Source organism: Cariama cristata, unplaced genomic scaffold, assembly GCF_000690535.1.
Source record: "Cariama cristata isolate BGI_N322 unplaced genomic scaffold, ASM69053v1 scaffold19432, whole genome shotgun sequence".
NCBI classification, from domain to species: domain Eukaryota; kingdom Metazoa; phylum Chordata; class Aves; order Cariamiformes; family Cariamidae; genus Cariama; species Cariama cristata.
The window spans coordinates 22996-45813 of NW_009603473.1; the positions used below are offsets into that span (position 1 = coordinate 22996).

Genomic DNA, 22818 nt, shown 5'->3' on the forward strand with positions numbered 1-22818 from the left:
TCGGTGTTCTTAGGAGGATTGGGGCCAAATTGGTTTATGATTATGAATTCTAAGATAAAGGACCGAAAAAACCAACCCTTAAGCTTTATCTAAGAAGCCATGTAGCACTGAGGAGTATTTTCCCATAGCTCTGAAGATTTAGATACATGACTAAGGACATTTTCCTCTTACAAAGCATCTCCTAAGAGATGCTACTTAAGAATCTGGACACCATCTGGAATAAAGCTGTGCTGTAATAATAAAGGACAAATCCTACATCTTCTTGAACAGTACCAAGCAAATATGAAGACCCAATTGTGTCACTTTTTTTCAGTTAGCCTTTCAAAATTTCAGAGGCTAAGCTGTTGCCACAAGATCAGCAAACTCAGCAACTTATTACAAAAAGATTTTTAACAATCGGGAGTGAAATGCCAATTTTGAAGAAGTGCAGCCAAGTCAGTTTTAGCTGCAGAACGGATCAGGCTGTATAACAGGGTGCTGGGCAATGCACCACACCATTTCTTTGGCTGAGTCTAAACAGTGGAGCAGCTCTTCTTGGCGTGTTATCCCCTGGTCAGTCCATCTGAGTGTCCTGTCAGCCTGTGGCTCCCTCCTTGCCTACATGCCTGAGTTTTCTTACAATAACAACCTGGATTCAAATGATGAGGTGGTTCACTCTTGGATTTCATCCTGGCATACAGGTGGGAGGCAGCCAGGATAGACAGCTGGATCATCTGGAGCTGGGAAGTGCTCCTGAGCCTTTCACTTTAGCTGTAGCTTTCGTGTTGAGATCTGATGTTGTCAATCTTGCATCTAATTATCAGCTGGAAGAAGTTATGGGATGAAGGGGAAAAAATTACTCTCCTGAATTTTTCACTGTGAAGCAAAAATCCTTATCATGAGATCATGAGTGTATGAATGTATACTGAGATGCCCTTACAGTTGAAACCTTTCTACTGAGCAGCAGGACCTCTAGGAGTGGCTCTGTGGCAAATGGATTGATGATTTTGTGGGGTTTTTTTCTTTCCTTGCATGCAAGTTAACTAGGTTGTCAATGGATTGACAGGTTTCCAGGTGTAGTGGCATTGCTGCTATAAACTGTAGAAAGAGCCTTGTTGCCTATTCAAGCATAGCTCTTACACCCTTTTGTGAAAATAACCTTGACAGAATTTCTGCCAATTTTGTTTATAACACATTTTGCCTCATTCTGAATATTTCTTCTTCTACAAAGATAAAATTAAAAAACAGAGAATTCTTCAACTGAATTGCCCATTAAAGGTCACAAAATTTCCCAATACCCAGCAACATTGAAAGTATCTTGTAGAACCAGACATGGCATCAGCAGTGGCATCCTTTCCTGACAAACTTGAATGTGAAGAGGATGAGACTGCAGTGCAGGAATGGACAGAGGCATCTGGCTTCTGAGGTCCCTTATTCACATTACAGCTGCTAAGACTAGGAAGACTGTGCAGAGTTTTGTAGGGATTTTTACATGGTAAATGGTCTTTACCTGAGAATTAAACTGATCTCCTTCACAGTAACACATAACTCTATGCTCTGAGAGCATTAACTCTTCTCTGGGTGCTGCTTGTCTGGCTGGTTTTCCTATAGACAGTAATGCTTTTCCCTGTTGTGGCATCTTTTTGGCTGTACTCTTATTTTGAGCATATATATTGCATACTCTGAGTGGTGGGAAAGGTGGCAGAATCAAACATTTATTTTCCAGGCTTAGAAAAATAATCATGCTTGATATCTAAGAAGTGCCATCCATGCTGATGAAAATCCCTGCTTGCTAGCCTCTCACAAGAGTTGCATCAGCATGGGAGAGATATTCTGTGCTGTTTTCTTCGGGCAGATTGATGGGGATCACATCATCTGTTTGTGTCCTAAGAATTCCTCCGCTTAGGTGGCAAATGGAGGATGGTTTCAAATACCTGGGCACCTGGGGCTTATCCTGATCCACAAACAGCAGGTGGTACTGGCTGAATTCCTCCAAAGCCAGACTGAATGCAGCTGTTTCCCTCCAAAAGAAAGGGCAGCACAGTGATTTTCCAAATGAATTTTAGACAGCAGGTGCTAAGGCTGCTGCCTGAGTATGAGCAGTAATGGGTTTGAGCTTTAGTAGTGGAGCACAAGGGTTGCAGTGCTGTACCAGACTAGCTGACCCATCTCATTTGGAAACCCATTTTAGTGACCCAGAGGCAGATGTGTCAGAGCGATGTGTGAAAATCCAAGATGGACAATTTCTTACCCCTCTGAAGACACCTGAGCCTACAGAAAGTGCCTACTGATTCTAGTATCCTGTAGGAAACTAAAGGAGATTTAGACACCTGACTGCCTTTGTGGCTCTGGGTCTAAATGACTAGTTCATGCTATCAAATACAAAAACGTGGTGGGGCAGAGGGGGCTGTGCCTTTTGTTTTATTAAGCCCTACTTCAAGCCATGTGAAGGCTCGCCATATGAACGTCTAATCTTTTTGGAATCTTACTGAGCTCCTTCTGCCAACCATATTGTATACAGTAAATTTATTAGATTAATAGTGATTAATTTCATAGATTAATTGTGGTTTAGGTTAGAAAAAACAACGCTTTACTTCTTCAAAAGATGTTGCTTCACAGTTTTGTAGGATGTCTTCTTCTGTGTATCACAGTGAGGTGGCTTGCATCTGAATGCCCATGTTGTTTTCTCTCCCTATCCAACTTTTTTTTTTTTTACCATTTTTATGCTGAGTCCTCACAGTATGTGACACCATCAGCGGTGCCCGTGAACAAAACATAAAGGTGGAATGACAAGCCTTGACACCAGGGCCATGATTATAAGTTATGTTCCTCCAGCTGCTAATGCAAGTAGTATGTGGCTTAAGTGGGAACAAAACCACACACCCCCCCAACTCACCAGCACAGGCTGGATGCTGAATGCTAATAGAGAACTGTCTGCAGCCAGTCCCCACTGGGAAAAAAAATATTTGTCAACTCAGTTCAAACAGTGCATAAATTTAAGGGAACTGCCATCTGCTGACAGACCCTTCCCCCACCTACACTGCCTGAAAATCCTTCCTTACGAATATCTGCTCTGTGCAGTCGTATTCCCATCAACCTCTGCTCAGGATCTGCCTTTCGCCGCTTCCTTTTTTTGCCCAGGTATTTCCAGAGAGTTGAGGTTTTCCAGGACTCTAAGGCACCGGAATACCTCACTGGTTTGTGTGACAGTCAGTACCAGCCCATCGCTGGTGTGTAGCTACTTGCAGGCTCTGCAGCTCAGCAGGTTATCAGTATTGCTATCGAAGTCCCTAAGGCTCAATTTTTGGAGGGACCAGCAGCTCCTCGCTCTTGTTGGCTTCTGTGGGGAGTGAGTTAAGGGTGCACACCCTCTCTGAAAAATAAGGGCACAAACCAGAAAATTTTTGCCAAGGAAAACAATAAGGCATAAAAATGTAGAAACCTTGCAATGGAAAAGGCTATTAAAAGAATGCCCTGCTGTTTGGATGTGGCATTGTTCTCTGGTTTGCTTTCAAATAAGGCTTTTCATTGTAGCTAGAGAGGGAAAAAGTGAATTTTTGATGAAAAAAAATCATGGGCAGCTGTTGAAATCAAAGAGAATAGGAAGGATACTTCGATGGACAGCACGAAAGCCATTTGGTGGATGGAACACTATTGCAATTAGCTATCATCTCACTGGAGCAAAACCTAGTCGCAACTTATGTCCTGTTGCCTGATGAGGATATATCTTCTTTTTTTATCCGTACTGTTGTGAAAAATGCAACGTGTACTTCATCTATGGGAAAGGTGGGGAGGAACCAAGCCAAGTGTGCTGTTGTTGATGGGAGGTTGACATCATCTTTCACGGATATTAAAGGCCTCTTTCTATGTTTTGTGGAGGATGGGGAGTTTTTTGGTGTGGTAATGATGTTCTCTCTTCTTCATTCCAGCAGACACTCCCCTCTTAAGGGAACCTTTGGGAATCATATAAGACTTTGGGTAAAGGGCGGGCAAATCCTCCCCCTGCTTTTACCCACTCGAGCAGTCACACATGATAGATTCATGCCTGCAGCACTTCTAGGTTTTATCTGCTCACTAAATTTTATTTCCCCTCTGTGAGTGTTTATATTGCTTAGAGACTGCCAAGGTTCATGTTAATCATAAAAAAAAGTAGAGGTTTATTAGGTATTGCAGCTCTGTGATTCTTTGGTGTTTGAATGTTAATGAAGCTTCGTATGCTCTGGAATAGCTAGAGAGGTGGATCTTGGCTCTGGCGTGGCAAAATATCCAGGGGTGGATTTTTCTTTCCTTTTCTCTGCGTTTTAGCATCTTACATGACATTTCATCCCAGAGCAATTTTACACTATGTATCATCATGTGTAATATTGTGCCATGCTGTAATTTTGCAAGTGCATGAAACGGCAGGAGGGAGGTGAGAATGGGCTCAACTGCACCCTGGAGGGAGGGGAAGGACTCAGCAGAGGGACCTGCTCCTGGGAGGTGATGCATTGGGTGTCAGGACTTTAGCAGAGCAACAGAGCAGAGGGGAATTTATTATTTTTAGGGGCTCAGTGGGCAGACGAGAGGAAAGGAAGCCGTCAAATCGCATTACTAATGGTCATTTCATAGGCTGCGCATGTATGTGGGATTTAACAAAAGAAGGGACGTTCATTCTTGCTCCGGACAGCTTGGTTCTTTCTTTCTCTGAAGCTTAAAGGAAGAACTTGACCATTTTAACTGGCTCAGAGCAAGAAGCCTTCAAAATAACTTGGTGACAACCCTTGGGGAAGGCAGACACAGTCATTCTGGGTGAGGGAGACATCTCGCAGTTCAGGGATATTCCCCTTTCACAGCCTCTTCTCTGGGTGCAGTCAGCCCTGATGGATCCCTCTGGGATGGAGGAAACAGTGATGCAGAGGAGGAGAAAGGAGCCAGGTAGACATTAGGGCAGGAGGAATCATAGCACAGGGTGTACTGCTGGTGTGCAGCTCTTGCTAGCCCTGATGATGAAGGCTGTATTTACGAAAGAAAGCTAGAGGATGAACAGCTTCTTATTTCTCAGGAACAAGAGGTACTTTGTCACTGAGTTACACTCTATGCATTCCCAGGTGGCATTTGGTGTAATTTCATTGCCCTTTGTCTCTTCCTTTGCTCTGAGCACAAATTTGTTCCTTCAGCTTAAGCCAAGCAATATTTCTTTTTTCATTGTGCATTGTATTTAGGGCAGAACAACCAAACTGGAGAGCTCAGCATTTCTTATTTTCTGAATTTCTAACCAGGGCTGCCCCCCAAGCATGGGCTTTGATAGAGCAAGATGTACGTCTTGCCTTAGTGCCTTCAAACTAAGTAGGAAGTACCAGGCCTAACATGCTCCCCTTTTAAATGGGGAAGAGTTGATGAACATGTATTCTACAGGGGGAAGTGCTCTTCCACATTGGCCTGCCAGAGTTGGGTTGTGGTGGGACTTTTTGGAGAGGAGTCTTTTTTCCCAGGTCCCCTATTGGAAAAAGTAGACAGTGTTGGCATACTTAATCGAGGAAGTCTCTCCTTTTGACTATACTTTTTCAAAGTGACTTTTTTTTCATTTTTTTAGGTGTAATATAGCTTCTTTTTAGGGCAGAAATCCTGGCAAATTCCATTTCCATCTCCCTTGAATCCGAGACGTCTTCCTCTTTAGCACTATGAAAAGGGATATGGCTTCCCCAGATTGGGAACCCATGGGCTACCTTAAAGCTGGTCTGAAATATTTCTATTCAAACTTGCAGGCAAGCATGCTTTGATGGAGAGGAGGTGGAGCCCATATTTTCTTGGTCAGACTTAGTGGAATTCATACAACTATACTCCTTTTCTACCAGCTACCTTTTCAGCACACCAGCACTCTCTTACACATGTTCTCTTATGAGATCCAGCAGTAAGTGCTTCTCCCTCTGCAGCTGCCTTTTGCTTAATTGACCCATTTTGCAGCAGATTAGGCCCCAAGGAGGAGGTTAATATGAGCAGTTATTCTAAAAGGTGGGTCGGGGCTTCAGTGAACTGTTCATCATTCGAAAAGCCTGTTAGCCCCAATCTTCTTACCTTTTTACACTTTACTCTAAAATATTCTGACTTAACAATGAACTTATGAATCTCTCCTGCTAGACAGCATCTCCACACCTCTTTCTTTCCTGAGTTTTGAACTGGATGTGTTGGGTCATATTTAATACCATGCATGCAGATTTACCTTCACTCTTTCTTTTTATCTTGGAACAGCCACAAAAATTGTAGCTCTGGATCTTCCAGCGTCGCAGGTGGCATTGCCAGGGCTGCTTTAGCTTCTCTCAGTAATAGTCCCAATGTGCTGTGTGCAATGTAGGAATACATCTCACCGGGCAGTGCATCTTTCTGCAGGATTGGTGAGAGTGAGAGGTATTTTCCTGCACTGAAAGCAATCACAGTGGCCCCTTTGAGTCTGTGCAGGGATTGCATATCATACAGGTCTCAATTACAGCTGCTGTGATGACTGAAGGAGAGAATTAGGGCAAAATTCAGGCAATATTAGGCAATTAGTATCGCTTTATTGATATACTATTACTAATATCACATAATATTATTGTTATAGTAATAATATTATATCAATGAATTCTGAGATCTGGCCAGCTTCCTCTTTGTTAGCTGCTGTTCCTGACAAGCCTGTCCACTATACTGTAGGAATTATCTCTGTTTTTCCCCATTTTCTACCATCACCGGTCTCCTATACATTAGTTAAGGAACAACTTCTGCCTGTGCCTACTATTCAATTTCCTTGAACACCTGTACAAGAAAATAAAGAGGATTGTGACCTAACTGTAACAACAAAAGGGTGGATGAACCCTGAGTGACTAGATGGAGCTGAAAAATTTGTGTCTCTTCCTTGCTAGGGCAGTAAATGATAATGATAGCCTTTAGTACAGGTAGGTGCAGCCCTGATACTGGGAGGGGGGCATGTTTTGGAGGATGAGCACATGCATGGTATGGTGGTGACACGCCTGCAGGCAAGGGCATTAGCAGGCACACAGTCCCTGCCATGTCCTGCCATTGCGGTTCTCTCAGTGAATGGCTTTTGATGTGACCAGGGAAAATTTGCAGCTCTGGGCTTGGCTTCTGATGCCACCATGAGAAAGAGGGATTCTGAAGCAAACAAATTGAGGTTGTAGGTGGCAAAAAACCTCATTGTTTGCTCTCCGTTCTGTAAACCCATGCCTGACCTCAAACTTTTGCTGTAGGACCTTCCTCAGCGTAAGCTCTCACAGGCTCACCAAGCACAGGAACATTGCAGCCCCTTCCCCATGCAGGCAAACATCCTGCAAAATGCGTGCTGCTGGTGCTCAGTCCCAGCAAGCCATAGCAAGCTGGGGAGCTGCCACAGCTCCCTCCCCGTGCTGCTGGCCATGCAACAGCTTTTAAAGTTTCCCCTGCCGCTGTTCCCACCCCTATCATCTCTGTAAGTGCATTCATTTGATTAGGAACTCTAGTTTGCATGGTAACACTGGAGCCCCAGGGATTACGATATTTTTTTCATGCCAATCCAGATCAGTGTCTTGACAGGATGGGTTGCTGTAATTTAGGCAGTAGAAGTCCAGAGCCAGTTATGCTGCATTTGCAGAATTATCAAGCTGGGACCAAGAAAGCTTTGGGGAAGGGGAGAACGGGGGTGCATTTGGGACCCTTGCTCAGTCCTTAGGGAGGACACAGCTCAGCTAAAATCAAGGATTGGGACATCTGAATGGGGCCAGGAAACTTGTTGAAGGAACTATTTAAGAGGGACTTGGAAAGGCTGGAGAGAAGTGGGCTACAACAAAGAAACAGAATGGTGCAGCAAAGTAACCTGCTTGGGAATGAGAAGAGGGGGAATATTTGAGCCCCAAAGAGGGTATTGTGTCTGGTGCCTCCAACACCAGCATCTCCTCTTGGACATGCTGTGGGATTTACATGCTGGGCTTTGTTGGTGGTTGGGGTGTTGTCCTTTTACAGCTTTGATAAACAGAGAAGGATTCCTTTTCTCCCGCCCTCCCTTCTGCAAGGTACCTGAGGCACAACTTATCCTTGTTGCTTCACCTAGAAGGCACAAAGGGATATGTGCTACAGAGGCTTCATTCTTCCTACCTGCTTGCCTACCTCTGCTCTCAGAAAAGCAGGATCTCGCCATGGTGATAAGGCAGCTTATCTGCACAGATTAGACCCCGAATGTGGACTCTGGCTGCTGGCAGGTCCTGCTGGGCCAGCAGACGATGCTGCCGGTTGAACAGCTGAGAGCATGGGAACACAAAGACACTGAGAACACCAAATGCCTCAGCAAAATCCATACATTTGCAAGGGGTTAAACACAGGAATGTGCACTCCTGAAGGTCTGTGGAGGGATGGAAGTGATGTGAGAATTCAGGGCTATTGGATCTAGCATTCATTCAATTACCATGCTTAGTTAAGTACTGCGCAGTGGAGTGAAGACTGCAGTCTGTTAGGATGGCTGTTACTATAAGTCATTTAATTATGAGGTTGCTCATATGCCATTTTAACATATGTAGAGTAACATTATCCCTCTTTTGTAGGTCACTATTCTCATAAGTCTGGCTCTTGCATTCCTTGCCTGCATAGTGTTTCTTGTGGTATACAAAGCCTTTACTTATGACCACAGTTGCCCAGATGGATTTGTTTATAAGGTAAGAAACTTCAGACAGATGAATTGCCTGAGATAATGATAGACTCTAATTGACTACATGGTTACAGTCTAGTCTGCTTTTTTGACCAGGCCAAACAGAGCATTTGGCAAGAATGTGTTAAAATGAGAAAAGTGTTATGGGAAATGTGGACTTGCATCTGCCTCTGTCAGCTACTGTTACACTGTAATTGTTGGGATTAGCATTTGGTGAACACTACAGACAGATGTTCAGGAACGATCCCTCATATTTGTGAATGGATTTATTGCAGCTGGAATCCCGTGTTTGCTTCCCACACGTTGAAGTGACTGAGGCTTACTGGCATACATTTTAATGCAAAGCAAACTCCCAGAGAGCTGGCACGTGTCCTTTGTGAAAGAAATCAGAATTTGCCCATGTAGTTCATTTTTACGTGTTTTTTTGAGCCTCTATGAAGAACAAAACCGTGTAACTCAGTTGCTAAAACCCTGCTGCCCAGTGATTTTATATTGAATATTCACAGAGAACTATTTGCCTGGTCTGATGAGATTTAAAAAAAAGAAAAAAGTTTGCAAAATAGTTCACTGACTCCTTACTGTGAATAAACTCATAAAGTCACAGGAGTCTTGACCACACTGGGGATAGTCTTTGGGCTGGAAAATAAAGTAAAGATGTTGGTGTATTAGTCATTGTGAATTATTCTCTTAGGTTATATAAAAATGAAGTTAGCATGGAGTCATGAATTTCAGAATCAGATACAAACCTGAACTTCTGAAAAGATTAAAGGTTTTGGACTCAAATTTCAGCTAGTCACATTGAACTGGGAGTCGGGGTATCTCGTAATTTAATAATAGTTGTACCTGGGGCCCTTTGTGTCCTTGGTGCTACTTCGACTCCGGTGAATACCCACCAGTCCGACATTTGTTACCATTTGATTGCTCTTTTACAGCTGTTGCAAAGTGAATTGTTTTATCTGTGCAGTTCTTAGCACACAAGTGTCCGCAGTAGCGCAGCAGAGATACACGGGCAGTGTCTGCACAAAGAAGCTCTGACAAGGGCTGGTCAGTTGGGCTACGCTTCCTACCATCTCCAGCCAAGGTGGTTGTCCTTCAGGTCAGAGATAACACACTGTAACAGAGCAGCACGTAAGCAGCTTACTCTGCCTCTGCCTGTCTTCTGCTTGTCTGAGGATTAATCCTGGACTTCGCTCTGCAGAGCTTTCAGTCCAGCACGTGATAAGAGCTGCTCAGCCAGCCCTGGTAGGACTCCAGCAAGGGGCCTTGGTCTCTGTGCATGCCAGTAACATACCAAACCAGTCAGACTTTCATTTTACAGTTCCCATTTCCCATCCATGGATGAAATCAGCCTGCAATCAGGGTTGCCAATAGCAACAGGTTTTGAAGGCGCCTGCCCGACTCTAAACTTTCTACATTCCCGTGGTCGGGGGCTGCGCAGCAGACGTTATTGCTGCAGCAAGTCTGAGTCAAATGTCATCTATGCAAACAGCTAACTCTGAGCTTTTTAAAGTGAGAACCTGAGGCTGACGGGACCAGTCTTTATTTCTCTTGCTTTCTTCCCCTTTCCAGCACAAGCGGTGCATCCCAGCCTCGCTGGATGCATACTATTCTGCACAGGATTCCAACTCCCGGGGCAGGTTCTACACCGTCATCAGCCACTACAGCATGGCCAAGCAGACCAGCTCCCGGGCCCTATCGCCCTGGCTGTCTTCAGGATCGGTAAACCATGAAGCCAAGGCTGCCAAGACAGAAGGTCATTAAAGTTAACAAGCGGTGATAGGCAAAGTGGGAGGGTGGGGGGACAACACCATGTCTGTACTGCATTGCTCTAGCTGAGGGTGCTGTGCTAACAGCACTACAGGAATAAAAAAAACCCAAGTGCAGGAGTCATCTTAATGGATATTTCTTTTCGTGCATTGTTCTCGTTGATTTGTAACCAAGTCGAGCTCTTGTACAAAGGCATGTTTGATGTTGACTGTACCTTACAATGTAAAAATATTTTTAAATCATTGCTTAACTATTTGTTAGAAAAAGAAATTAAAAAACAAAAAAAGCAAATTAGATAAACAGCCAGAGACGATAAAAGCAGCAAAGAGAATCCTGCAGTTTTATCATTGCTGGAAAGCTGTGACAGAGGCTTAACATGCAGTGAAGGAAGAGCTGAAATCCTTTTGAGAGAGGGGGTAGAAAGAACCTGGTACAAAGACATTGTGATGATGTTTAGCTTGCCAAAGGGGGGATATTTTGCTGTCAAATTGAATCTAGCATCAACGTTCATTTGCTGATAGAGAAATACAAGCATCCCCTCCTCCCTCAGACATACACACGTGCAAGCATACATGTACACATACCCCTGTGCAGTGGCCTAAGTAAATCCAGAAAGATCCAGGCATTCGTAATGAGCCACTACTGTGCTGGTGATCTTGGCTGGGCTCTGAGACTGAAATCCTGGTTGCTACTTGGATATGGAGCAGGATGGAAGCAGACAGAGGCTGCTATAGTGAAATCATGAATATACTTCTGAGCACAGGACTAGGAGTCAGGAGATCAGGGCTTCAGTTTCTGCTTCTGGCACAGATTTCCTGCATGACCTTTGGCAATTTACATGAGGCTTCATCCTTCGGGACCTCTCTCCTGAGAGTCACCAAGAGACAAAGAAATGCCATTATGAATTGAGGAGCCTCTCAAGAGTGGTGATACTATAGTACAGTATTGAGCCTCTGACTTTTCAGCCCCTAATTTTCCCTCACCCATGAAATGGGATGCTCCTGCTTCCCTCCTTCAGCTTCAGAAACTTCAGTATTTAATGTCATTCTAGGTAATTAAAGAGGGATGGCCATAGCATGCTCTCAGAGTACAAGGGTCCCATCAAATCTCTGCTTGCAAACAAAGACCAGACCCCAAGCTTAATCCAGTCCTGGCCAGCGTAAAACATCCTCTCCCCACAAATGGCATGTGCAATTAGTGCAGACTTGTGGGATTTAAAAAAAAAAAAAAAAAAGAATTCTCATTTTCTCATTTTTCAGAGCTGCAAGCCGCTGCTGCAGAGCACCTCTGCTCCTCGGCAGCGCAGGCAGGGTGAGACTGAGCAGCAGAGCAGAGTGCACAGGGAGGGCGAGGGTCACATTTGACGAAGGCTGCTTTTTCAGATTTGTGGTTAGGCTGCGATGGAAATTAGGAACTGGCCCCTTCTTCCCCCGCATTGGGCAGTTTTGTCCTCCATTTCGCATACATAGACACTAGAGGGTGTAAATGAGGGCAGAACTCCTCGGTCCTAACAGACATCATGATAAATAACTGTATAGTGTAGCTAAAAATGTAGTGCCAAATGCCATTGTCTGATTTCCTATCCTTCTTTCCCCTTCCACCTGTAAATTCATTTCTCACTCAAAATGTACAAACCACCCCCTCCACCAACAATCAAAACTCCAGCAAACCACTGAACAGTTTATAATTTTGTGGTGTATTTTTTGTCAGTAGGTAGCAGAGACTGAAGTATTTTTTGGTGTAACTCTTGAACTTTTCTGACGGGATTAAAATAAAGCTAGATGTGACTGAGCGTGTCTGTGGCTCTGGCATGTTTTTTTTGGCAACTGGTGCGGTGGGCTGGGAGGTGGTGGGTGGCGATGTGTGCGTGCCTGGTGCTGCTGAGTGTGGCTGCAGCAGAGACTGCACCTTTGGATGGGACCCGAGGTGACTCTGGCTTTCAGGAGGCATTTTCAGAGCTTGGTGTTTTCCCCTTTAATGGCCTGGCCTTCATTCCCTATGTTCCTGCCCATTTTTCAGTTGCAAATAGAAAAACAGTAATTAAAACCAAGCTGGTCTTCTATTGGTGATTCTTGACTTTACAGAGGGACCTCTCCTCCCTTCCCATTTTAAGGCCAACAGATGACAGAAAGTTTCGCTGGCAGCAATGTCTCCTTTGCCATCTACTCCCGATGCAAGTGTTCATGTATGCTGGAGCAGGCTCCGTAAGAAGGGCTGTTGCAAAAAGGAGGGAAATACAGCTGACAAACCAGGAGCCACGGCTGAACTTGGAAAAAGTTGAGCTCTGTATCCAAACTCTGCAGCTTGGTTTCTAGCAAAACCACAACTATATTCATCTCACATTGTTCAGAAAGCAGATTGTATTTCCTCAAATCCTTCAACTCTTTGAAATGGAATGATACTCTGGCATTAAATTGGCTCATTCCTGAAGGCTAAAGAACATTTTATAAAAACCTTTGGATGGCTTTTCTTCCAAAAAAAAAAAGTGTATTCAGAGTTGTGAAATTGAGCTACTGTAGGAGAGAAACCACTCTGGTGTTAGAGGTCATCACCGAGTACTTGTGAAATGTATTAAAAAGCATTCAGTGCGCTTTGCAGAATTGAGTCACAGGATAATTTGACCATGGTATTTCTATTGCCACTTTCCCAGTAATACTCTAACCATATGTTTACTTTAATCTAAAAAACCCAGGAATCAAATCATTTGAATTAAAAGGTTCTAGCTATTATTAGATAAGTGAGTCAGTGGGGATAACCATTCCTATTTAATAAAGGAAAGATCAAAATCTGTATGGAGCAGAATGGAAAAAAAAGACCCGAGGAAGATTCATGGGAGAGCAAAAAAAACCAAACAACCCAACTCCAGCTGCGAGTTCCATTACTGCAAATGTTGTTATTATGGTTGTTGTACAAGCTGCAGTAGAGCTTCCAAGATCAACCACATATTTTAATCACAGTAGCAGAGAGAGAGAGAATAAACTGAAGTGGTAGTACATCTTCAGTCTTTAAAAGCCTCCTTCAAGGTTGATCTTATGTTTTCAATGCTGATTAAAGGAGCATATTGGTGATAGTACAGTCTCATCCTGGCTGTCATCTTTCTGTGAAGTCTAAAGCTTCTGACTGGCTCTACAGAATAGTGTTTTTGTGAGCTAGTGTCTGGGCGAGGGCCCAGTCTCTGGTCTGGATGGTACCGATGAACAAGAGCCTTCCCTGTGCTTCTCCCAACATTTCTGTGATGGCCAAGTCAAGTCAGCTCCAACTTCTTCATCTCTGACTGACCCTGCTAAGGCATGAGTCCCTTTGGCGATATTCTCTGTTATACAGATATTGCTGCAGTGGGCTCAGATTTTGAATTCTCCACCAAAATATGCTTGTGGACCACTGAGACTGGAAGAATTGATTTCTTAGAAAAGACAGTTGTGCGGGAGATGGGTGCCTGGACTTTGTTTTGTCCTATCGGGAGTGGTAGGAAGGGATGAACAAGAAGTGTCGGCACATGAATGAGCTCATCTTGCAGGGACTGGGGCATCCTGAACCGGCAGCAATCCTGTGGAATGACTGGCAGAACATGTGGAAAAAAATAGCTTTACTAAAGGTGTGGTGGTGCCATGATGGGAACTCAGCTGCCCACAGCCTAGGCTAGAGAAGGGAAGGAATAAATTGTGGCTGTTGGAGCCTGAGAAGGAGCAAGAGAAAAAGAGATTGCTACCCGCCAAGACATGGGAGCAAGCATTGCTTTTCTGTCGTAACCCAATGACCCTAAAACACTATATCCTGCTTGACTAATACAGACTGTCTTGTTTTCGAAAAACTGCGCATTGTTGCTACAAACATCTGCTGACTGCAGCACGCCCTGAGGGGAATCTCTCCACCACTGACTCAAATCCTCTTGGACTGTCTGCAAAAACAGACTGAGAAAAGGAGGTGCCAATGGCAGGACCCGGTGGCTGGCAGGGCACACTGTTGGCAAAAACAGAGGTTCGGGGTCTTGGAGGTGACTTTGTGCTTTGGATCCGTGCTAGAGAGACTGCTCAAGAGGCTGCCAGTGCCTCTGTTATGAGATCAAAAAAGGAACAGTCCCACTCCCAATCCCTTTGCATGTGAATTTTTTTTTTCCCCTTTATCCGCCTCCGTGCTTGCCAGCTGTTTCTGGTTTGTAATAATACCTCAAGTGATAACTGTAAGGGTCGTGCACTGAACTGTCTACAATCACATTTTATACGATTAGTCAGGGTTTTTTTAAAGCACCCTAATTATTACAGTCAAACCGGATTAAGCTATTCCTCTAATAGATTTTCTGTTCCTGTAAAATAGGCCAGAGAAAATGACTTACGGGAGGAGACGGGGGAAGGGAAGGCTCTTTCCTTCCATCTCTTTGGCCTTTGCTTTTTTAAAATGCCAGCAGTGGCAGGTGCGTTACTGGGATCCCACTGAGAGCACTGGATGAATGCCCAGCAAAGTCAGGGGGCTCTGGTACTCAGCTCCCCTTCTCACCTGGACTGGTGCCCTTTGAGGGGCAAAAAAGGTAAAATACTTTTGATTGAGAATGTTACTTTACTTGGGGGGGGTGGCTGACAAGTCATTTGATGGGTTGTGGGTTGCTCCATCACGGAAAATTATCCATGGCCAAATTGAAGTACAGGAAGGTGATAAATGCAATGGCATTATGCCTGAACCACTCATCACTGGGAAAGGCTGGGCAGGATTAGTGCTGAAGAGGCTTTTGTCCTGCAGCAGGCAGACTGTGAATGGTCAAAGCAGAGCAAGAGGAAATGGAAAAGCCTCTTAACAGCAGGTTACACAGTTCATCCTGGCATGGCCAGTGCCCTGCCCTGCTCTGACATGAGGGGATTGCCTGAGCCTGAGCCTGCTGCGGTGTCAGGACCCGGCTGCTGGGGCTGTGCATCGCTTCCCTCCGCTGAGGGCTCCTGCCTGCACGGAGGGGCTGCTGGAGCTGCCGGCAGTCCCCGTTAGCACAGGGGTCGAGGGGTCGGAAGGAAGACACCCCGTGGCTTCTCTTGCTGAGAATACAAAGCATGAGCACTACTGGTGTGAGTGGTTATGAAAATGCTGCAAACTGATGCAGCCATTAATAAAATTTTTACACCACTCGGGCAGTGGTATTTTGGATGAATCGCATGCCGAGGCTTCCCCATGGCAATTGGTGATTGATCATAACATTATTATTTACTGCTCCCCTGCCCTCCTCCATCGGCATGGCTTATTGGAGGCCACTGTTGGCCAGCTGCAAATGGCCAAGGAGACTCTAGCCCTTCACAGTCCTGGGGGTTAAAAAGAGCCAAGCTCATGCTACGTGGGGCTGTGAAGTCACAGCAGGCCCAGCTCTCCTTTAGCGTCCAGAGGCGCATGCCAGCACGTTGCTTTAAGCAGCAGCACATTGCAGAATAGAGGGAGGTACTGTCTGCTGCAGCACGAGGAACGGTGCCCAGGGACAACGCCAGCTTGTGCCAGCAGCTTTCCAGCCACTGCTTGAATGCTAAGGTGGCACCAGGTGCCTGCAGGGGCTGGTGCTGGGGGCTCCACCAGTACTATCTCCCTGCTGGATAAGTGTGCAATTGCCCACGGCCTTTGGACAACCCAAAAACCCAAGCCCTAGCAGTCACTAAATTTCTCCTTTGCAGGCCTATCGGTGAGCACTGCTTGTCTGGACCACAGCCAGCGCAGGTAATTAGCTCGCCTTGTCATTCAAATGGGAACAGCATTGCAGCACTGCACAGGTTTCTGCTAAAGAGTTGCTTATTCTCAGCCCCTCCAGTTGTGGCTACATTTCAATCATGGGTAAATTGATTTCTGTATATATTTTGTATGCCAGGTTATTACAATTACTCTTCAGGATCCTTTGGGATGAAAGGCTATTATAGAGATGAAAGCTCATTAACAATAAATATAAAGGGTCAAAACTCCCCATAAAAATGTATTAGAAACAGATTCTGGTTTGGAATGGTAAATATAGCATTTGGCAGTGATCTGGACTGGCTGGTCTGGTGTGCAAGACAGCTTAATCCTTCGGAAAGATGTGGCTATTTTTATAGTAGCCAGTAGAATTACTGTGTGAGTTATGGAGTTTTGGCTCACTGGAAAAAACAACTTTCCCCCTGCCATCAAGAAAAAATGGAATAGTTGGGGGGGTATATGTGGAATAAGATAATTTCTTTGGCTGAAAATAGAATTTTTGTAGTAGAGCTGGAGCATCTTTGGTAATTTACAAGTATGAATGTTAAAGAAAAAAAAAACAAAACAAAAATAAAGGTGAAGGGAATTTCAAAATTATAGTGGTAAGAATGAAAGTACCTAAACAGTGAAAAAAGCCACCATTATTTTTCAAGTATGTTTTCATAAATTCATAAATGAAGTGGAAGCTGAACCTGTCTTTGCCCAAAAACATTTGACCCACCAACATTTCCAATACTTTTCCATATAAGTACCTTGAGCAAACTCCAGCTACCTCACACACGCAGGGGTGTAAATGAGCCCACACCATGCCACTTTATGGGTTGTCGCTGCCCCCCAACACATAGCTTATTGGAGATGCTGTTTTGCTTTGCAGAGTCTCAGCTGTTATCGTAGAGAAGCCGTGTTCATTTCTGTACTCTTACAACAGGAGGGGATTGCTGGGGGCTCTGCAAGGAGGATGCAGGCAAACACACATGGCAGTGATTTGGAGACACGGACTGCTCCATACATTTAAGCAGGACCAGCATTTCAAACGCAACCTCGTTTGCTGTTGGGTGATAATGCCTATGAGCGGGGCGTAGGTTGCGCAAGCTCATTTGAGTAGAGTTTTGGTTTGATGCTGCAAGTAATCGGTATTCCAGAGGAACAATTTTTCTCAATCTGATCCTCAGGCTGAAAGTCTAGAAGGGGATAACAGAGGGAGAGAAGTAGGTTTATGATTTTTGCTGAGGAAGAGGCAGTGTCAGCAGAAGTGGGCTCCCATGGGGCTCCGGCATCGCCATTCAGCGTGAGCTGACTCAGACTCCAGTTCACGGAGGTGTCGCAGTCACTTAACCTTTAAAGATGTAGCACTCCCCCTTTGCTCCATGTTATCCCTTGAGAAGGCATTTTTCTGATGGTTTTGATCAATTGGCATAATCACTGAGACCTTAAGATGAGTAATTAAGACATTAGTGTCTTTGGCTCATACAAATTACATTAATCTGTGCACACTCCACATCCATGCTGTCACCCCGCCTTGCAACGTACCCCATTATCTGCTTACTTCTGTGTTTTGACCTTGTTTAAAAAATTACAATGAAGCTTTTTTTTTCAAAAATAACCCAAGTCATGCCATTTTAACCTCCTCAAAAAAATGACAATGAAGTGTTTGTTTTTTTTTTTAAAAAAACCAAGTCATGCCACTTTAACCTCCTCAAACTAAATAAACAAAGAAGGGGAGAAAAAAATCTATTCTGTTCCTTATTCAGCACCAGGGTTTTGTTGCTTTTCCCCACTGCATTCAATATGTGCGGCACAGTGGTGACTGCCTGTAAAAAAAAGGATGCCTGGCTGTCTCTTCAGCCTTTTTATTTCCAGTAATATTTTGGCATGCACATGATGGAGAAGCTGTTGACTTTCGCACAGACACATACTAATAACCTGCCTGATGGAAGGAGCGTGAGAAAGGGCAGGAGAGTATGAAGAGGAGGCAGAAATAAAACATTTGGGTCCCTACAACAGCTGATATTTCATAGGTATTGGTGGTTGCTTCTGTGAAAAGTTATGAAGAAGGATTGTGTGGGTTTGTGTGTACCATCAGCATCGAAGAGACTGAAACGATGACTGGGCTGGTCTTTGGAGGGAACATGGAAGGGCCCAGCCAGGCTGTTCACTGCACCTTTGTCGACGTGCATGTGTGGGTGTGCATGGCAGGCACACGTCTAGCTGTATGCAGGAGTGCTCCCCACAAAATGCACTTACAAGCAAAAAGAGGCAGCTTTGGTAAACTGTAAGTATATTTTCAAGAAAGCACCTCCTCCCATTACTATTATTATTACTTTAAGGGACATACAGCCATAATCCACCTGCTAGAACTAATTCCGATTCAATGGGGATTTACTGCTATTAAAGGAATGGGCCTCATACTGCTTTTTGTGGTCCCTATAGTTGCTTTATTGCTGCATAGAGGAAAACCTGAAGGTCCTAAGTGAACTCAGTGTTTCCCTGTGCTACAGCCTCTGCAAAAATGCTGCAAAAAGGCAGTGCCTCTGAAAAATGTGATTGAAGAGAGCAGGCGGGTGGCCAAAGGAGGCAGGCGCGGTACCTGCGCGGAGGTGAGATAACTCACGCGAGGGCTGAGCGATTCCTGAACATGGTGGGGCTGGGAGAAAACAAACCCACAGCCTGAAGCGGTCACCGGGCAGTGAAAAGCCCCATTGGAGGTGAACTGGTTTTAAAGCGATTAGCCCAGAGGATTTCCAGCTGTACAAAGGGTCCCCCTGCTCGATGCCCCAGGGGAGGTGTGCAGCAAGTGGCACCCTGTGCCCACGCTTCCCCGTTTATCCAGGGAGTTGCAGCAAGGGTTTATTTATTTCAGTTCTTTTCTCCAGCAAATGGCAGTCACTGTGGCCATCAAACACTATAAGGAGAAAATGAACTCTGCAGGAACAATAAGCTCCGTGTACCTGAGCTCATGTTGTGTCTCTGGGCAAGCAGCGAATGGAAATGTCAGTTCAGAAAGCAAAGGGTATACAGGACTGTTTTCCTTGGTCATCACCCTACCAGCATGGCTAATATCGCACCTGATTAAAATGCACAGAACACAGTTATCTGTAACAATTTGCACTTGTTTGTTAAAATTAATAAATGAATGGCATCAGATGAGACAGAGCTGCCCGCTAATTGGTTTGTAGTTGCAGCAAATTTTTGTAGCAGGTTACAGCCTGACAAGGCATTTTAAGCATCATGAATACAGGTAATTCAGCCCACAGTCCTTCCCCAATTTGATGACATTTGTGCAGTGTAAGTTAAAAAAGAACTGTGTTTTAAAAACATAAGTTGAAAAAATGAGAAACATTTCTTCATCCTCCTGCCAGGTCGAAGAGAGAGAGCGGGAGATGCTAAATGGAGCAATGAAAAATTTATCCTTCTTTTTTTTTTTCTTTTTTCTTTTTGGGAAAGCGATGGGATCATGTTTCTGACCCAGGTGAGCAGGCTGCACATGTGCCTTGCAGTTCTGGCTGTGATGGTGACAGTCCCACACCCCGGCACTGTGCACATGCCTGCCTCAGTTTCCCCACACAAGGAAAACCAATGAACAGCACTGGGCTGCAAAAAGGGGATTAGTTCACGTTAGTAAAAAAGTATGTAGAGGGCTGAAACACTAGCAGAAACTGTTGTGGGCTTTGTGTCATGTCAGTGAATGCCTGTATGAGGTAATGGGATTAAGGAATCACAGGTTTATAGTAAGTATCATGTAACCCATAGAGAAACAGCAAAGCCCTCCAAAAGCTAAGGTCAAACATCTTTTTTCTAAGTCTTTGCACAAACACAGGGTAGAATAGATAATATATTTCCCTAAAACTGGCTTCTTTTGAATAGTAAGTGTGTTCGTCACAAAGTTTTCACTTTTAAATAGGTTCACCTACCTCCAAACAGTTTTATCCCCGTATCAGAGTGGGCTCTTTTCAGCAGAGACAAGACCAAGGGGGCAACAACCTGCAGGGGAGCCTGGGGCACTTGGACATGTTCACGGGGATGACACCGAGGAATGACGTGTTGCAGGGTGCGGGCAGCCAAACCCCAGGCACTGCGAGGCCACATGTTGTGTTACTCTAAAGAGCAGCAGCGGGAAGAGCCATGCCCCAGCCATCGCACTCGCCTGTGCAGAGACCAGATCTTCAAATAACTGTCAGATGCTCCTGGAGGGGAACGGCAGCTTTTCATCTCCCGACTGGAAGTCAGGAGATACTCGGCAACTCTACACTTCCAGTACCTGTTGCCTTCCCATTTGTTCCTCGGGTTATTTCATCCTTTCAGTCCAAGTCTGTGTGAGAGATGGGTTGCCACCAGCTACAGCACAGTGCATGCAGAATTTGCGAAGCTTCCCTACCAGTTTCCATGGTGCAGACGGGGTCTGGAAGTGCTGCAAGTCCCACAGCATCCCAGGACATGCGTGGAAACGTCTGTGGGGCTGGGCACTCATTCCTGCATCACCAGCCAGGGTTGAACCGCAGCGTTGTATTGAACAGCAATGCATGATCTGGCTGATTAAATGGAGTTTCCTCTCCCTCCCTAAAGTCTGCATGTCCATGAAAAAAGCCGCTATATAATGCTCAGACAGCAGAGTCCTATATTACTTAATTCCATCTCAAATCCCACCACTCATTCCCTGCAACCGGGCCCTCAGGGAGAGCCGTGTAAACAAAACCCACTGCCCCGTGGTGGAAAAAAGGCTGTTCTGAGCATCTGAGCGACAGCTTCGACTGACTGTATTTAAATCTGCCTCTATTCTGCCACGGATAATAAAATTGTTCCTGGGGGAACCCTTTAAAATTGACATAAGACAGCGAAATGCAGAAGAGTGGTGGTAAGGGAGAAGTTTATGGGATAGAAAGAGGAGAGTGAATGGAGAACAAGTGGGATGGTATTTAGAGTTTTACATATCAGCAGTATATACCTTGGCCAGTACAGCCTTAGCAATGATTACAGAGCGGAGCATGCACAGCCCTGCATCGAGATGAAGTCTGGAAGCAGTTGCTGTCAGCAAAGCCCCTGGGCCCAGAGCTTCATTGCTCTGGAAGGGAGAGGATTAGGCAATCCTCAGTCAGGAAGAAATCTAACAATTATTAAAGTCATAAAACAAACAAGAAATTGTGTCCTATCCAACCGCTTGCCTTTATCTGAGTGCTGTTGGGCTCTACTTTCCATGTCCTCTAGGCTCAACTGTGAAGTCTGAGAACTTAAGCTGGGAAACCCAGTTGGACGGTGGGACCCTCGGATGCAATGCATGAGGCTCCCTGTAGCACGGCCCGTGCAAATCCCTCTGCAGTTTTATCCAGCAAAGAGACTTGCACAGCCCTGAGTCCCGGCGGCACCGGCAGCACACATGCCTGACGGCACAGCCCAACTGCCCATCAGCAGAAGGCAGATCCTTAGGCTCAGGGCACCGCACGAACCCAGTCGCCCATTCAGATCTGTTGTGTTTGCATTTAATGGCAGGTCTGGACTCAGCCCTTTCTCCTTCTTGCCTGGATTCTGCCTTTAGAAAGGGGGTCTCCCTCTGCATTAACTTTGCATGAGTTCCTAAGTCCCGAGATACATATCAGAGATGAGAACAAAAAAATGTCGATTTGTGCCATCTATGAGCAAGGGAGCGGACACCTGAGCATCGCCAGGAATGCTGGTAATCTGACAGCCTTTGGCTATATGGCTCTTTAAGTCAGATTTGCTGGCTCCCATGAGAATACAGACATTTAAATAGTGTGTTACATTTTGGTGGGTTTTTTTCTTTTTTATTACTGAATGGCAGTTTTCCTCTTCTGCTAATTGAGAGCTGCCGAGGCAGAGCTGTTCCTGCAGTGTGGATAGTGCAATGCATTGAAGCACCACGAGATCAAGCTTTGGTGCATATTTAAAATCACAAATAAGCTCTTGAAGCACACTAAGGCCATAGCAAGGGTGCTTTTATCTGGGAGATATCTACTGTGAGTAACTCCACCACTCACAGGAGCAAGAATCTCTCTGTAATCACTTGTGCAGGGACTAAACAAGACAACCTAATTACTTTCAGAGAGAGGATTTTACAGCATGTAATTGGGTAAAAAGACGAGAGAAAGTTAGTTGGTGTGGTTAGGCTGCTGGTCTGAGATCCCTGATTGCCTCTGCCTGCGATGCGTTTTGTGTTGGGAAGCTGCCTGTGGTGAGAAATAAAAACCATCACAGTCATTTTAGGAAAACAGCCTGATGCTACATTCTTTCTTGATTGATGGAGAAACATCTGGAGGCTAAAGGCAAAGGTAGAGTCTCCTGATGCCACGAGGGATTGCTGCCCCTCGCTCTCAGGGGCTGTCAGACCCCTTTGCAAGGACTGGGGTGAGCAGCACGGGTGGGAGCGGGGGCAGGCGGTGGGCAGAGCCGCAGGTTGGGCCCCCTCCAGCCGCAGCAGTGGGCTCAGCAGGGTGCGAGCGGGGGATAGAAAATTTCAATTTGAGTTCTATTTCTATGGACTGTTTGAAGACCACTCGATTCAGCTTCCACTGGAAAGAAGTGCATTGTAATTGAGATTAAATGCTCCTTCTGGTTTTTTTTTTTATTTCATTTTTTCAATTTCCTTTCCTCCCTAGTAACAGCACAGCTTCATTTGCTTCAGCAGAAATCACTGCCATGCTACCCTCCCCTTGTTTCTAAAGTCTGTTCTTTATTTCCTTTCCCTGTATCAGGACTTTATAACAGCACAAGGAACACAA

At 45.0% G+C, this 22818-nt stretch overlaps 1 protein-coding gene across 2 annotated transcripts in view; it reads left to right on the plus strand.

Moving 5' to 3' along the window:
• LOC104156536 (neuron-specific protein family member 2) overlaps positions 1-10934 on the plus strand; it is a 33751-nt gene extending 22817 nt beyond the window's left edge. Inside the window, exons 3-4 of one of the 2 annotated variants that reach the window (XM_009695226.1) lie at positions 8523-8633; positions 10196-10659. In XM_009695226.1, coding sequence (XP_009693528.1) covers positions 8523-8633; positions 10196-10387 — 303 coding nt within the window. In that variant the 3' untranslated portion in view covers positions 10388-10659. Of the gene's footprint in view, positions 1-8522; positions 8634-10195 lie in introns of both variants that reach the window. The other variant, XM_009695227.1, reaches the window with a different exon arrangement.
• The last annotated feature ends 11884 nt before the right edge of the window (positions 10935-22818 follow it).